This window comes from Protomyctophum parallelum (assembly GCF_964188405.1).
Source record: "Protomyctophum parallelum genome assembly, chromosome: 11".
NCBI classification, from domain to species: Eukaryota; Metazoa; Chordata; class Actinopteri; order Myctophiformes; family Myctophidae; genus Protomyctophum; species Protomyctophum parallelum.
The window spans coordinates 33,979,886-33,997,367 of NC_139707.1; the positions used below are offsets into that span (position 1 = coordinate 33,979,886).

The 17,482-nt window shown below is 44.8% G+C and overlaps 1 protein-coding gene across 1 annotated transcript in view; it reads left to right on the forward strand.

Annotated features, from left to right (window-relative positions):
* Positions 1-967: 967 nt before the first annotated feature.
* The window catches only part of LOC310867207 (ephrin type-A receptor 6-like), a gene marked incomplete at its 5' end in the record, with an annotated part of 252,731 nt that continues 236,216 nt past the window's right edge, over positions 968-17,482 (forward strand). The window contains 1 exon segment of the mRNA XM_083777088.1: positions 968-1,046. Within this exon segment, the coding sequence (XP_083633214.1) occupies positions 968-1,046 (79 nt within the window).

The window sequence follows — 17,482 nt, forward strand, 5'->3', positions numbered from 1 at the left end:
CACACACACACACACACACACACACACACGCGCGCGCGCTGAGCGCTGTTGAACGCTTTGCTTGCGTTGTCAACTAACCCCCTCTAGCGCCGAGTCTGTCTCCAGCACAGATGCGTTGTGTCTGCTGGCGTGTAGACACTGGACCCGCTCCCCGTCCCCGGGCTGCCTGCATGCCGTCTCCTCTCCCTCCTCTCTCCGCTCCGTCTCTCCAACGTTTAGCCTGCTTCTCCTCCCTCCTCTAATGCTGCATCGGTCCGGGCTGGAAGGGAGGAATTGAGCATCGTGGACCAGCGACACGCAGCCAAAACCCCACTCACTCACACCGAGCGGACTTATTCTGGTAGACCGACCGCGATCCCATGCATTCTGTCCGTGCGTAAAAGGGGGATTAATAACGACTAAAATGTGAAAACGTGCAACATGACACCGGCTTTCATACCTGGACCAGTTTAGGACTATTTTAACGTTCTTTAAAATAAAAAAGGGAGGAGCGATGCATCAGTAGACACGCACTCTTCCAAGTTGTTAATCAATGTCACAACATCCGGGGGAAATCTGATATTATTTGGCTATTTGTCTTTGGTGTGTGGCGGACTTTCCCCTGGCCCTGACGCATCGCCGTTACGCCGTTACGCACCGCGCTGTGCTGTGCCCGGCCGGGTAGGTATAGCTATTACAGGTAAAGAAGAAGTGGTGTGAATGGTCATGGATCCTTCTCCTGCATCCCGGTGTGGTGTTCATCCTCTCTTCACAGCAGCAGGTCCTCTTCTGTCCGCCTTCCAACGGGATTAAATGTGATCAGACAACAGTACACCGAGGTCCGCTTGCTTCAGGTGTTGGAACTGAAGCCTCTAATAAGCCCTGGGCTGGCTCTTTTACCTCCGCGGTTGGTTGTTACCCCACAGGGCTCGGATCATTCCTCTTCGTGTTGGATGTTGCAGTAGGATTATAATAAAAGCTAAAAGACATGAGTTTGGGGGGAAGACTTTTGCTGGTCCTGCTCTTCCACGGGATTTTGCTCACCCGCGGCGGCCACAGCAACCAAGGTGAGCTGCCTTTTGTTTAACGTCCATCTGATCCGATCGGTGTTAATTTAACTCCGGAGGGGTGTACTGGAAACGAATGGACCCGTGATCCATTTGGTTCCATTTGGTAGCCTACACCCCGCCGGAGTTACAGAGCCCCCGGTAAGTGTTCCTAAATATCTATCAGAGACCAAAATGCAACGCTACGCTCAGGTTAATCAGCCTAAAATATTTTCCTCCTCCTACTAGGAAATCAAACTCCAACGCTTGTCATATGTTCCCAGAGTTAATCACTTGGAGTATATATAATAACGAAACCCTTCTAAGCGGTTAATGAAACCGATTAGCTGTTAATGACATCGTTAAAGAAGCGCATCTATCTTCAGTCAAACAAACGAGACGCGGCGTGTTAACAATCATCATAACAATTATTCTCCACAGCTGCTGCTGCAGTCCGTTTTTAATTTAAACGCAAGCAAACGTCAATTGTTTAATATATAGGCTATTTTGCCTATTTAATGATCCGACAACATGTTTACATGGTATCCCAAACAACCGTCTCTCAAATAATCTAGCCTCTTATCAGAGGACTGTCTCAATTTTGGAAACAGATTATGCAGCTATTGGGCTGCATTGCATAGGAAAACAATGCTAAACTGATCGGTAACCCAGCCGAAATGTGTCATAGCCTTATACTGTAGCCCCCCCGTGGCAAATAGATATGCAAATAATATATCAAATAGAGAGTGAGAGGTCCACATGATGGGAAATTAATTAAGGGACATAATTATCACACAGCCAACGCAATTATGTTAATTATTAAGACAGCAATGCTGGAAAATAGCATACTGGCTCACATACAAAACAGATAAAATCACTTAGTTGTATATTGTTATTCTTTATTGCAACTGCAGAATGAATCATTCAAAATATTCTAATTCCTATACACAAAGGTGCCATCCTCCCAACTTGATCTAAAGTTACAAATATTTCACTCTGTTGGTCTGTTTGTGTGAGTTGTCTTTATCTGGTGCAATTTGGTTAGACATATTTGGTCCGATATCTCAAACCCTCACCCTAACCCATTACCTCCCACGGGGCAGCACACCTAAACCCAACCTTAATCCGGTCGTTTTAACGCACCCCTCACCAACCTTAATCCGGTCGTTTTAACGCACCCCTCACCAACCTTAATCCGGTCGTTTTAACGCACCCCTCACCAACCTTAATCCGGTCGTTTTAATGCACCCCTCACCAACCTTAATCCGGTCGTTTTAACGCACCCCTCACCAACTTTAATCCGGTCGTTTTAACGCACCCCTCACCAACCTTAATCTGGTCGTTTTAAAAGTCTGGATTTTCGGTGGTGAGGTGATGACCGCTCCGGTGGTGAGCTGACCACCGGAGCTGAAATAACGTTGAGTAGGTGGTGAGTAAAAACAGAGAGAAGGGCTGGAGCGGTGGCGGTGGTTTGCTCTTCACCGCGGCTCGTGACGTCATGTTGTAGTTCGGCGGTCACCCCACCAAAGAAAATCCAGACTATGTAAGAGCCTGCACACCCCTCAGCAACTTTAATCCAGTCGGACCAATGCTATGTCTAACCAAAGTATGCCTCCCCCTTTGGTTGAATGAAGACCCCAGTCCTGTTGCTGTGATCAATCATCTCATCATGGACACATTAAACCAGGAAACTTCTCATTGATATGCCTGTAGGACACTGACACGTGTCCTTGTCCGTGGCAAATACTAGATTTAGATAACATAACATTCTAATCTTATTTTGATCACAAGACCCCATTACTGAATGTCTAGTCTCCAGGTTTTCTTTAGAATAATGTATGACACTGATTTAATATGACACTATGTATGGCACATTAGTAGTCCACTAGGGTCAACTTCTCAAACGTTCTTTTATTTCCAAGGACCACCATAACTCAGTGTAGCCTACAAATGGACTCTACCTACGGGTCCATTTGGTTCCATTTGTAGGCTACACTCTGAGTTACAGCACTGTAGTGGTCCTGCAATGGCCATCGTGACATTTGCATGTCCATGTCCACCACAAGCTGGCATGGCGATGCCCCTTGGGGGCGATGCCCCTTGCCCCAATGCTGCAGGTGTGGATGGAGACGAACAGGTGTGTGTGTGTGTGTGTGTGTGTGTGTGTGTGTGTGTGTGTGTGTGTGTGTGTGTGTGTGTGTGTGTGTGTGTGTGTGTGTGTGTGTGTGTGTGTGTGTGTGTGTGTGTGTGTGTGTGTGTGTGTGTGTGTGTGTGTGTGTGTGTGTGTGTGTGTGTGTGTGTGTGTGTGTGTGTGTGTGCGTGTGTGTGTGCGCGCGCGCGCACACGGATCGTCCATTGTCACTGTTCGTCATAAGAGCAGTATAGGCTAGACATGTTTGACAAACATGCGTGTGGATCGCCATTTCGCTATTCGTCAGAAGACATAGAGCTTAAGTGGTTTAACGTGTTTGAAAAATACAAGTGTGCGCACACGCATGCGCATACATATGTGCACGCACGTGTGTGTGTTTTATGCCTGTGCGCAGCGTAGCTACAGCATTTGTTTAAGTGCCAGGAGGTTTTTTTTGTCTATATCAAAGCTTGAAAGTGTAGTGCTGTTTTCCAAGCACTACACTCTGCAGCTTGACGCAGGCACGCACGCAGGCACGCAGGCACGCAGGCACGCACGCACGCACGCACACACCACACACGCACGCACACACACACACACACACACACACACACACACACACACACACACACACACACACACTCTCTCATGTTATTTGTATTGTATTTGTATTGTTGTCTCTCAGTTCGATAAGAGAAATGCAGCCCTCTGCCCTCCCAGACAGCGCTCTCTCTCTCTCTCTCTCTCTCTCTCTCTCTCTCTCTCTCTCTCTCTCTCTCACCATATACGGCTCGTTCCCCCCTATCCGCAGATTGAATGATTGCACCCAGCAGCCCCTACTCTCTCTGATGTCTGTTGTACTTCACTCTCCTATATATTGACTCGTTTGCGACCTCACCGCTTGCAATCATACGCCCTGCTTTTTTTGGTATTGTCATTGTCTTGTTCCACGGATCCGTGGCTGGATATCACAGTATTATATCTGTGGTGGGCAATAATAACTTCAATAACACAATAAGAGTTATCTTATGTCTACCATAAGACATGAATTTGTTGTGCTTCGGGCCGCCAGTATTTTACAACATGTTTGTGATGAGAAAACAATAGGCTGCTAGCCTGCTACCCCTCCCTCTCTCTCTCATCTCTCACACACACACACACACACGCACGCGCACACGCTCACGCTCACGCTCACACTCACACTCACAAATGGCAAATAATAAGGGCTCTGTTTGGTCGTGTTGTAGTGTGTGTGTTAGTTAGCTTTTTTTAAATGCAGAGCAACGGAACAGCAAATATCAGGGATTTCACACCGACAGAAATTGGGCTAGATGTCAGCCGTATGAAAGGGAACAATAAAAAAGCAATCACCTCCGGCTCGTTCGCCTGTGTGCTCTTTGACGACAATCTGTCAACCCCAGTGGGGAATCCTGGCAGTTATTAACAGGGCACGCTCACTGCCAAGTTTCAACAAGTTGCAAGTATTTTTTTTCCCGCTCTCCCGTCTCCATTACTCAATAGCTCTCGTCGTCGCATAATCTCTGTGTTCCCCCATCAGTTTCCTCCCATGTGGAAATTCTAAAATGAATAACGCCGGTTCCAGGCAGGCAGTCAAATTACAGGAAAGCTATTCGCAGAAGTGATTATAAGCTCTTATGGGACTCTGTTTGGTTCCTGTCGTCCTTTCTTTCGGGGGGTAATAGATTCGCTTGTCCCGAAAACGGCGAGAGAAATGTCTCGGCTTTGTTTTCTTCGTGATGTTCATTGGGGGGGGGAGGGGGGGAGCACATATTAGAGCACATATTAGGCCATATTAGCACATAATTAGGCCATGAATCATTTGCCAGCCAAGTCTATATGGACTTTAATATTTTCTTTCGGGCACTAAATGACGACGTTAGACGTCACGTGGCCGATATAAATACATATTGTGACTGATTCCGTTTTATGCAATAACACAATGTATTCATTCATGTATCGTGGAGGACGATGAGGATGATGATAGTGTCAGACTGTGTCCGTGGTAATGATCGGGGACAACCATTAATTTGAGTAATGGTACGATGGCAAATATCTCTTGACTTTAGGCCAAGAAAACACCAGCCAGGTAAACACAGAAGAACTATAACATTACAAGGTGGGCAAGGATATACTGTAGATGATGATGCCACACCACTAAAAGACAACAAGCTAATTGACTATATTTAGAAGAGATGACAGTGGAAATTAATGAAAGGGACTCTGTGGCAGCCACAGTGTGCACCCCTCACTTCACACAAGTGTGATCTTTGCATTATTATTAAAAGAATGCTGAAAATAGCCACCCTTGAAGCTCAGTGAGCTTGTATATCTTCTATTTTCACTCTTGTTGCGAATGCAGGTCGCATTTACTATGCACTTGCATTTCCCGTCAGTGTGTCACACCAGGCAAGCCATTGTGACGTCACGTGACATCAGCCACCATATATTGTGCCCAGGTCATTGTGACATCACATGACATCAACCTCCATATATGGTGCCCAGGTCATTGTGACATCACGTGACAGATTCATCAGGGATGGATATCCCTGATGTCATGGTAAATGCGACCAGCTGTCGCAGTTAAAACAGTTTAAACCCTTGCGCAACATGTGAGTGAGCCTTTGTCTTCCCTGTCACAGAAGAACAGGCTCAAATCAAGCATACAAAAACCCAACTACAAATAGACCTCTTCCCCTGTCCACAGCCCTCTGTCTAATTTAGTTTATCATTCCCTTTGACTGCTGGCAGTACTGGGTTTTATTGGGAAGAAACGGCAGCGGTTTCAATTTACACACAGTGTGAGTTCAGTCTGCTGAGAGAACGCCCCCCCCGCCACACACACACACACACACACACACACACACACACACACACACACACACACACACACACACACACACACACGAGAGAGGATTACCCCCCGCCCCCAAGCCCCATTTGCCGAAGAAGCAAGGATTCTACATTAGTTTCACGATTGAGAACGACTAGCGAGCGATGCGGTCACCATCGCACGCGCACACACACACACACACACACACACACACACACACACACACACACACACACACACAGACACCCGCGGTATGTGCACAGTGCATCCCAGACCAATGACTTCTCGATCCAAACTCAAGCAGCAACAAACAAAGCAAGTTTAGATGGCTCGTTGTCCACAGCTCCACACATACACACACACACCCACCCCGCGGTATGTGCACCCCAGACCTGACTTCTCGTCTCGATCCAAACTCAAGCAGAAACAACTCCCCCGCGAGGGGACGAAAACAAAACACCATCCATCATACAGAGATAAACACACACACACACACACACACACACACACAGAGTTCACACCACTTCACCTACCTGAAGTTTTCCATGAATTAGTAAAAAAAAGTCACACCCGTGTGAACTGAGTGGTGCAACTCCCCTCTTCCCCCCCCCCCCTCCTCCTCCTCTCTCTCTCTCTCTCTCTCTCTCTCTCTCTCTCATTAGCAGGCAACAGAGCAGCACTATCTCTCTCTGTTTCTGGCACAGCGCCAGTGTGTGTGTGTGTGTGTGTGTGTGTGTGTGTGTGTGTGTGTGTGTGTGTGATATTTGGCATAATTTTTGGTATAGCAAAACATATTCTGTGGGTCTTCAAAGATTTCTAACCATCATGGAAAAACTGGCACCTGTGAGAAAAACTTCTGACTAACTGTGGCACTGAAGGAGCCAATATGGAGATCCCTGATGCCATCAATATTGGCCATTAACTCATTCCATATGTTGATCCTTCCCCATCCATCCTTCATCTTCGATGTCTCTCTTTGGACTTATACCTGTCCATTCAAACTGTAGACGGGCCCGCCCCAAAGTTATTTGTGCAGCCGCACCCGGAAGCCGGCGAAAAATAAGAGTTCTAGAACAGGCCTAGAAATTCACCCTACCTGGCCCTCATTAAACCCTGTACACTCAAGAGAATGTCCCCACTACCACTCTTAGATCTCCATATACTGTATGGAGCTGACCTGTTCTGAACTTCTGACAGTCCATGTCCATGTTGATCTGGCCTCATCAAGCCCTGTACACTCAAAACATGTATGCTCCTTATATGGCCAGTACATAATTCATTCCATGTTGATCTCATTATTATGTATGTGCACTTTGCGGGTTGACCACATGTGTGCTATTTTTCTTTTTTTCCTATATTTGTTATCCCACAATTTTGTAACCCATTTTTCACCCCTGTGTCAATCATCTAATGTGATCCTGGGCTCTACACACCCTTCACCAACCTAGTCCCCATATATGGGGGACAAGGGGAGAGCAACGGACTTGAACTCATGCTTCCTTCATGCCTGAGTGTCCAAGTTGCTCCTTTACACCTGACAGGGGGAGTTTCCCTGGTTGGATGTAGCACGTGGAAGGAAGTGGAACACGTTATCCCAACCAGTTCCTTTCCACATTGACTGTATCAGTCAATACCACATGTGTGCTATTGACTGATACAGATGGACTCCAGGGGTAGGGCCCGACAAGCCCTTTTTCAGATTTGGACAGGACGCAGACACTAATAAAAAAAAAGAAAAAAAAAAAAAGTATGGCGAGTATGTATGGAAAATGAAAGTGATGTTGCCTGCATGTCCAACATTCTGAAAATTAAACAAAATTGAACTGAACTGAATCTATATTTGCCTCCGATATGCAGTGGAGTAAAAATATTTACGGTAAATTTGGAAATGCTCCAGTAAAGCAAACACACATCCAAATTGTACTTAATCCATTATAACCGGGAAGCATCAGTGTGATTTTACATTTTTACGTTTGACTATTTGAAAATAGCAGATCTGAATTGTATATCTGCTATTTTTGAACATTTTCGAAGAATCTTGAAAGTATGTGAAACTACTGATTTTGGCCTGCAGGTGTTGTACTAGTACTTGGGTACATGTACTCGATTTCTCTCCACCGCCACAAGGTTTTTTCCACCCCCGACTGCGTGCTAACGGTATTTTCTGCACCGTGTTCCATTTGTTCTGATGTATCAGGGCTGTTGTTCTCTCATCATCTGGTGAGAGGAAACATGTCCGCGTGCGGCGGTAGGGCGGATGGACGGTGTGCCTGTCAGATTGCCTCTGCTATGGATAGCCTTCAATTTCACAGCTCTCTCTCTCTCTCTCTCTCTCTCTCTCTCTCTCTCTCTCTCTCTCCCCCTCCCACCGGCGGCGCCGATCAGGCCCTCCGCTGCTCTGTTGCAATAGCTTGTTTACATGGATAAAATGACAGTGTGCTGGTCTCTCACACTAATATCTGCCTCTCTCTCTCTCTCTCTCTCTCTCTCTCTCTCTCTCTCTCTCTCTCTCTCTCTCTCTCTCTCTCTCTCCCAAATCAATTCTTTCCAACTCTCGGTTCATTTGTCAAGCACGTCGTGCTTGTTGTTTTGGTTTTTGTTTCGGCTTGTTTTTTTCTCTAGAAACAAGAGTCAGTATCAGACTCGACTTTTCATCACCGTATCACAGGATTACAGGTATAAAAAAAGAGGGTGGATTTTACTTAATTCTTTGTCAACATTGCAGTTATAACAGGAACATTTTGTGTATGATAAGAGAGAATGGAGAAAACTAAACTAGCAGGAAGGCATGTCCTAATCATACAAAATCCAGGGTGCATTATGTTGCATTATTAATGCCAATGACTCAATGAGCAATTGAGCATTGGATATAATTCAAACTTGAACTCCCTTTTTAAACAATAGAATCCTCTTGCCACCAAACGGTGGGACACCAAACATCCTCTTTTACTCTGACATGCCCTAGACTTAGTGAAGTGGACCTGGGCTGGCTCAGTGGCTCTGTACTTGGGACTGCTTCTTTCTATCTACACCAAAAATAACCAATCTACAAGCTCACAATTTGCTGCATTGCGATGTGTTGTGACGCTTAAGAAGTGGCTAATCTTTAGCTAATGTTCCATCCTCCAGTGGTTAAATTAAATATGTGTTGCTTTGTGTTGAGCAAATTTTGATTTAGTCATAGTCTTTTGAATAAAGCATATTGTAGAATGTAGACAGTTCCACAAGTGAGGTGCATAGTAATGAAAAGCTGTCTTACCCAGTTAATTAGCATTTATATAAGGTAGTGTTGAGAATGGGTGTGATGCTTTCCAATTTTAGGATGTAATAGGCTGTTAAGATAGTTAGGCAATTTGTTGTGTCGAGTGGGTTGTGACAACAGAGCTTAATGCGTGTAGATAATATCGCCATGGTATATAACTGATACAATTGTGCTTTCTGCTTCCCACTGTTTGAATCAAAGCAAGCTTTGTTTCTGTAGAGAAATGCTAATTTTGGTATTTTTTTGTTTCGTTGATTGAATTGAATACTTTATTAACAGTTTGCAAAGGGTACACATGTGGTGCAGTTGTACAATAATGCTAAAAGGACATATTCAATTCATCAAACCATATACAGACATTCAATATTTTACAAGAAGTCATCGATACTAGTAGCAGTGAAAGTAATTAGACTTGCGTATAGTTCTTTCCTTCTCATGTTTTCTAAATCACTAATCCATAGGCCTGTCTGGGCTCCTTTTGGAAAATGCTAATGTTTTAGTTTGAGCATAAAGGTAACGCTACCACCTTTCACCACCTTTTTTGCGAACAGCGCTGCGGAAGTTGTTCCACTCGCCCAGGGACTTGCAGAGAGTGTTGTGTGTGAACCATGGTTATTTTTTGGGGGGTAGGGTGTTTGTGTGGCCTGGCAGCCGCCCGGGGGCTGTGGGGTCGGACAGTGAGTTGTCATGGTTCTGCTTTAGAGAGCTCCCTATTTATTATGCTACCCTGGCTAGCGTTCTATTTATATCTCTGTCTGTCTGTCTGTCTCTCTCTCTCTCTCTCTCTCTCTCTCTCTCTCTGTGTCCCACTGGGGCCCATAGGGTCCCCTAGCTCCACTACTACCAGACGTGGAGGGGGGAAGCGGCATGGGAGAGAGAGAGAGATATAAGTGAGAAAGCGGGATGGGAGATGAGGGAGATACAGAGACTCACAGATCGTATTGCTATACTTGTGGGGACATCAACATTTTGTATCACACTGTTGTATCACACTGTTCGCACGCAACTGTTCGCACAAACGCACGCACGAAGCAAACAACAGCAGCATCACAGCATGGAAGGCATTATGTAGGAATATCATTCGTTCCTCACCTGTGCACAGCCATGTTTATGTTGTGTTGAGTGACAGTGCAAACGTGAGATAATTAGCCCCGCCACTTGACCAGCACACTGCTGCCCGATGTGACCATTATAACATGCTGGCACTGCAGAGAGAGAGGGAGAGAGAGAATGAATTCAACACACTGACTGCCGTGGACAGAGATCTCTGTCTTTTGATTTTTGAGTGGTGCAACCACTCCAAAGAACAGCAATGTCCGTGTTGGTTAACCTACCTATGTGACGTTAACCTATGTGACTATGAGTACCACTAGGGGCGCTGTTGTGCCAGAAACAGAGAGAGAGATAGTGCTGCACTGTTGCCTGCTAATGAGAGAGAGAGAGGGAGAGGGAGAGGGAGAGGGAGAGGGGGGGGGGAGATAGGGGAGTTGCACCACTCAGTTTTATATTATTGATTCAGTTTGAGATCGCACTATACTACTGTCTAGTCTACCATGTGTCTCCGTGTCTAGGATATAAACTGTAAGTCCGTCAGTAAAATGGTTTCCCCCTCGTCTCCCCCATCCGTGAGCTAACTCCGGCTAAAGCCTGGGGTAATGTTTGCCCCTTGAGTAGCAATAATAGCAGTTAGATAGTAGTAATGGCTGTGATTGTAATGGAAAGACAGGAAAAGAAAAGATGGATGGTTGGATGATGGACGGACAATATGCACATTCATGACGCGATGGTTGTAGCCAAAATAATTGTGCTTAACGATATTATCCTGATAATCAAAAATGTGCCCAAACTCTTAATTTTCCACCTTTGTTAACCACAGCATCTATATTCTTATATTAGCCACAGGGGGGCAGTCAGCCAGATATTTCGTGAAGCCTCATTTGAAATCGGTAGTTCATATAATGGCCTGTTGTGGCGCTGGACTGGACCCAAAAAGCCCCATAGCTCCATAGAGGCCCATGGATTTTGGCCCAACTTCACCTAGACTGTATTACCTTAATAAACATGGTCATGAATACTTTCTTCTTCCAGTCACTAGTTTAAAGTCTCATTTCTAATGTCATAATATTCTTTTTGGAAAATTATGGTCCCATTAATTAAAAAAATGACCATAAAGTCGCGTATGTTCTGAGGGGCGTGGCTACCGTTACAGTCTATGATCGGGATTCCCCTCCCACTCAAGAGTCTTCTCCTCCCACTCGAGTCAAAATAAAAACCAACGGAGAAGAAGGGGGGAAGTCCCGCCTCGTTGTCTGGGCAGCCAATGACCAGCTGGTACAAAACGGAGCCAGCCAATGGCCAGCTGGTACCAAAAGATGGCGACTTACATCAGGAATTAGCATATCATTACAGGCTTCATTTTACGTTCATGTTAGACCCGGGGAACGCTTTGTCCATATTTTTTTACAGTCTATGATTAGCCAACATGTGGAAGAAGAGATTTGGTGGAGATCGGGGGATAAAGTACTGACAGAGTTCTTTGATTCTAGTGCTCTCTCTCTCTTTCTCTCTCTCCTTCCTCTGTGACTTAGGATTCCAGTCTTTCCGCCCTCTTCATTTCCACCTCCTGACTTCAGTTTTGTTGGGTATAGATTTTTATATAGATTGCATTTCTGCGATGCAAAGGCTGAGTGAAACGCATCCTGTTCTATTGCACATGCAGCCTCTCCATAGCTCACTGATAATATCACCCAGGATTCATAAACCCTTCGATGATAGCGGCCTTCGACACTCGCATGACTGACTACTCTTTCCTACTACAGCGTAAACTCTTACTGTCTGGGTCCAGTACCAGTGTTCATCCTGTCAACTATATACAGTACTGTGGTTCCCAAACTGTGGGGAAGGTCCCTAAATTACTTTGCGGGGTTCACCAGATGATTGCGACCGAAGGTCGTAGTTAACTATGGAATTACGCATTTCCTTTCAGTGTGTCAGTCACCAGTGTGTGTCGGGCACCATATATGGTGCCCAGGTCTCGTGACACCATGTGACATCATCACGGAAGGAAGTGTGGAGACCCTGATGTCATAGTAAATGCGACCTGCTGTCGCAGTTAAGCCCATATGGAGATGCCCTGATGGCATTAATATTGGCCAGCAACTCTACATCTGACCTCAAACCTCAAACCCTTAGATCTCCATATATGGATATAAAATTATGGCAGAACCTGTTCTGACATTCCATATGTTGATTCTTCCCCATCCATCATTCCTCTTCGATATCTCCCTTTTGACTGATACCTGTCCATTCAAACTCTAGAGCAGCCGTGCCTGGCAGCCGATGAAAACTAGAGCTTTCAACAGGTCCGAAAATGAAGGCCCGGCCCTACCTGGGCCCTCATCAAACCCTGTACACTCAAGAGAATGTCCCCGCTACCACCCTTAGATCTCCATATAGTGTATGGAGCTGACCTGTTCTGACATTCCTTATGTTGATCATCAAACCCTGTACACTCAATACATGCTCCTTATACTGTATGGCCAGTACAGAATTAATTCCATGTTGATCTGACCCCCCATGCCAAAGCGCCAGCGCTCGCCTAGCAGTCTGCCGTCAATGAGGCGGATGAGTGCATCGCCCTCAGGCTTCTTACTGGTATTAGCTTAGTGTGCAACGTTGTTTTCTCAACGGTAAACAAAATAGCTGATCTACAGGCTCACAATGTGTCGGGATGCGAGCTTGTAGATTTGCTATTTTCAAAAGATTTACAATTCATACATTTGAAATCTTGCAAAATGGGACATTCTGCATAATGAGTACTATTGGATACTATTGGATTGGTACATTAAGTACCGTACATTTTGATACCAATATACATTTGCACTTTTACTCAAGTTGACTACATTTTGAATTTGGGACTTTTACTAGTAAAATAATATTACTACATTATTGTGGCATTGATACTTTGACTTAAGTAAAAGATTTGATTACTTTTCCTTTTACAGTGGTGGAAAGTAACTACGTGCATTTACTTAAGGTATTTGTACTTTAGTATAGTATTTCCAAATGCCAATACTTACTCAGATCCAAATATTGTACTTTTACTCCACTACATGTATTTGAAAACTTTAGTTGCTAGTTACTTTGTAGATTTTGATTATAATTATTTCGGCAATTTGAAAATAGCCAATGTACAAGCTCATTGTGCAATCTTTGCTTTTAGTAGGCTACATTTTGATGCCGATACTTTTGTACTTTTTCTTACTTTAAAATACGGGACTTCTACTTCTACCAAACGCCGATCGAATAAGATCCACGGTCCATCTTTGGCCAACTCTCCCTCCTGGGCATCGGTAGTAAAGAAGGTGAGAAGGATTTCTCTCCGGTTGTTTTCACCTATCCAACTGTCCAGCTGTTTCTCTCCGCTGGCCAGAGCATGCAGAGAAAGCTGTTAGCGGGGAGCTAGAAATGATCATCCATGCATGTGTGTCTGGATTATTGGAATTCCCTTTTCACCTGTCTCTCAAAATCATCATTAGACCACCAGCAACTGGTCCAGAATGCTGCTGCCAGATTGCTGACCAGGTCCAGGAGATCCTGTCACGTCACATTCATCTTATTTTCCTTGCATTGGCTCCCAGTAAATTACAGAATTCATATTAAAACTCACGTCATCACACACAGAACCCTCCATGGCGAGGAAGTAAGGAACCCCCATATCTTTGTGGCCTGATCCACCCATATCCCAGAGCTTCTCCGAGATCCTCATCCCAAGCCCCGCTGGTTGTTGTTCCCACGACTAAACTAAAAACTAAAAGTGATCAAGCCTTTGCGATAGTTTTTCCCCCGGGCTATGGAACGACATATACCCTACCACATGAAATATGTGGCCTCTGTGGACCTTTTTAAAACACTTTTAAAGACCCACCTTTTTAGACAGGCCTTTTTGTAACATAGTGCTGTATTGATTTCTTGATTTTTACCAGTGATGTGCCCGTTTCTTCTGTTTTCTATTCTATGCTTTATCATACTTAAGGGCCACAAATAGCAGTTCTGGCTGAACCGTGCAGTTTTCGCGAAACGTGGCAATATGGTATAAGGCTCAATATAATGATTGACCAAATGGTGGCGCTATAGCACTCAATTGAAAATGCAAACTTTGAACGTGCATAGCTCATGAACCGTTTTGACCGTCTGCAATGACACTTTGATACACATAAAGGTTTTATAGGTCAGAGGTCAAAAGTCAGAGCACGAAAGTTCGGCATATTATGCCGAACAACTTTCATGCTCTGACTTTTGACCTCTGACCTTTAAAACACCCGCCATTTTGAACTATATGAAAAACAGTTCAAATCTATCTCGTCTCCAGGATATTTGATCAAAATGCACGAAAACTTCTACACGTGAACTTTGGACCTACACGGACAAAAAAATCATCGTACATTTCTTTAAAGTGATTCTTTTTATGAGCCAATGAAAATTGCCTCATAAAATCAGTAAGCTCTGCCCTCAGATTTTCCGCCACTTTGATCAGTTTAAAAAACGCTTTTACCTGGTTTTCTACTCTCGCTGCACTCCCTGTACGTTGATGCATTCTCAGGTGGGCAGTGAGCCGCGAGAGCAACGCCGTTGCGCTCTAGCCGACCGCGATGCCGATGTAAATGTCAAGTTTATCAGAGTGCTTTGTGAGGTCGATGAAAAACTACTTCATGTATTGTACAGTGCTATTGTACCCATGTTTAATTAAGTAAGTCAGGTATTCAAAATGTAAAAGTAAAAGTGTACTTAAAATATACAATACGAAAAAGTATACTCATTACGTATGTTGTTGTTTCTGAAGCGCATAACATCTTTTGAAAATAGCAGATCTACAAGCTCAAGCGACACACCGTGAGCTTGTAGATCTGCTATTTCCAAACCACCAAAGTATGTTTCATAATAATTATTATAATAATCATAATAATAATCTAAAGCTACAAAATAACTAGTAACTAGTTTTCGGAGAAAGAAAATTGTGGAGTAAAAAAAACCCAGGTGTGAAGCCACACTGAGCTCTGAGTCTAGTTATAGTTCTTCTCAGGACAGGTTTTAAACCAGCCACCCTCCATCTCACAGGACAGGTTTTAAACCAGCCACTCCCATCTCACAGGACAGGTTTTAAACCAGCCACCCTCCATCTCACAGGACAGGTTTTAAACCAGCCACTCCCATCTCACAGGACAGGTTTTAAACCAGCCACCCTCCATCTCACAGGACGGGTTTTAAACCAGCCACCCTCCATCTCACAGGACAGGTTTTAAACCAGCCACCCTCCATCTCACAGGACAGGTTTTAAACCAGCCACCCTCCATCTCACAGGACAGGTTTTAAACCAGCCACCCTCCATCTCACAGGACAGGTTTTAAACCAGCCACCCTCCATCTCACAGGACAGGTTTTAAACCAGCCACCCTCCATCTCACAGGACAGGTTTTAAACCAGCCACCCTCCATCTCACAGGACAGGTTTTAAACCAGCCACCCTCCATCTCACAGGACAGGTTTTAAACCAGCCACCCTCCATCTCACAGGACAGGTTTTAAATCAGCCACCCTCCATCTCACAGGACAGGTTTTAAATCAGCCACCCTCCATCTCACAGGACAGGTTTTAAATCAGCCACCCTCCATCTCACAGGACAGGTTTTAAACCAGCCACCCTCCATCTCACAGGACAGGTTTTAAATCAGCCACCCTCCATCTCACAGGACAGGTTTTAAATCAGCCACCCTCCATCTCACAGGACAGGTTTTAAATCAGCCACCCTCCATCTCACAGGACAGGTTTTAAACCAGCCACCCTCCATCTCACAGGACAGGTTTTAAATCAGCCACCCTCCATCTCACAGGACAGGTTTTAAATCAGCCACCCTCCATCTCACAGGACAGGTTTTAAACCAGCCACCCTCCATCTCACAGGACAGGTTTTAAATCAGCCACTCCCATCTCACAGTCTATTGAGAAGAGCAAACTTTGTGCAAGCACACCTTCGGGTGGCCAATCCATGTCATAGACCGTGACGTATGCAGAAGTGACATTTATGCCTGTTCTTTGTGGCTGTGATGCATCACTGACTTTACCTCTGCGTTTACAACCACACACAGTCTGTGCTTGTTCAGTTTACCACAGCAGGCCCAGCGTTTGCAGTTTCCCTTTCCTTTGATGCGATGGAGCGATTGTGGTGAGCATGGAAAACCAATGTGGGTGCGTGCGTGCGTGCGTGCGTCCGTGCATGCGTGCATGTGTGTGCGTGCGTGTGTGTGTGTCAGTGTGTCTCACTCGGACACACGGATGTGGCGTTTCTAGTACCTTACAATTGCGGTGGTTATATCTTGTCTCCCTGCTCTTCCATTGAGACGTTTAGATCTTCTCAAAGGTCACCTAGACACAGGGATCTGATCTGACACACATTCTTTCCTGAAGGTCAATATTCAATTTTATCCCCCCCCCCCCCCCCGAGAAAGCAGGCAGGCTCTAGTTCTCAAAAAATAAATAAAATAAGGACTTGCACAGTAAATCTGGTTCAAATCCGGGTAGAAGAGGAAAGTGCTGCTTTTAATACATCGACATTGTAATTAAGTACTTGAGTACGTGCACTTTCCACCAAGAAAGAGACACTCTCATTAGGCGCTGGCTTCCATGGGTTGCAAGCTTTAACGAGACTCTCTGCACTGCAGTTGACATTCATGTTGGTTGTTGTCAAAACGTCACGTATTATATAAGATGCAATTCCATAATGAAGCACTTTGGTTCAACTCTGAGGTTTAATAACAGTGCCCTATATATAAAGTGGATTATATTGAATAAAATTCAGTTTCAGCCTCCACCCAAGGATGACTACTTTGTCCACCAATTTGTATTCTAGCTTTTCTTCGTATCTAAATCACCTTGTACATCTCAATATTTCAACTTTCATGTTGAAATTTGTAGTTGAAATATTGTTGTAATATTGAGTGTTCTAGTCGAGTCCACCTAAAGCGAGTCCAAGTCAAGACCAAGTCCGAGAAGGGGCGATGCCGAGTGTGAAAGGGGGTCTAGTCCAAGTCGAAGAGACCGATAGGGCTCGGCTTTATGAAAATCCTGAGTCTAAACAACTACATTGGATATACGAAAGCAGTTTCTTTTTAAGTAGTGTTAGTTACTGCCCACCACTTGTGTGGTGGGCTCTTGATCGGGT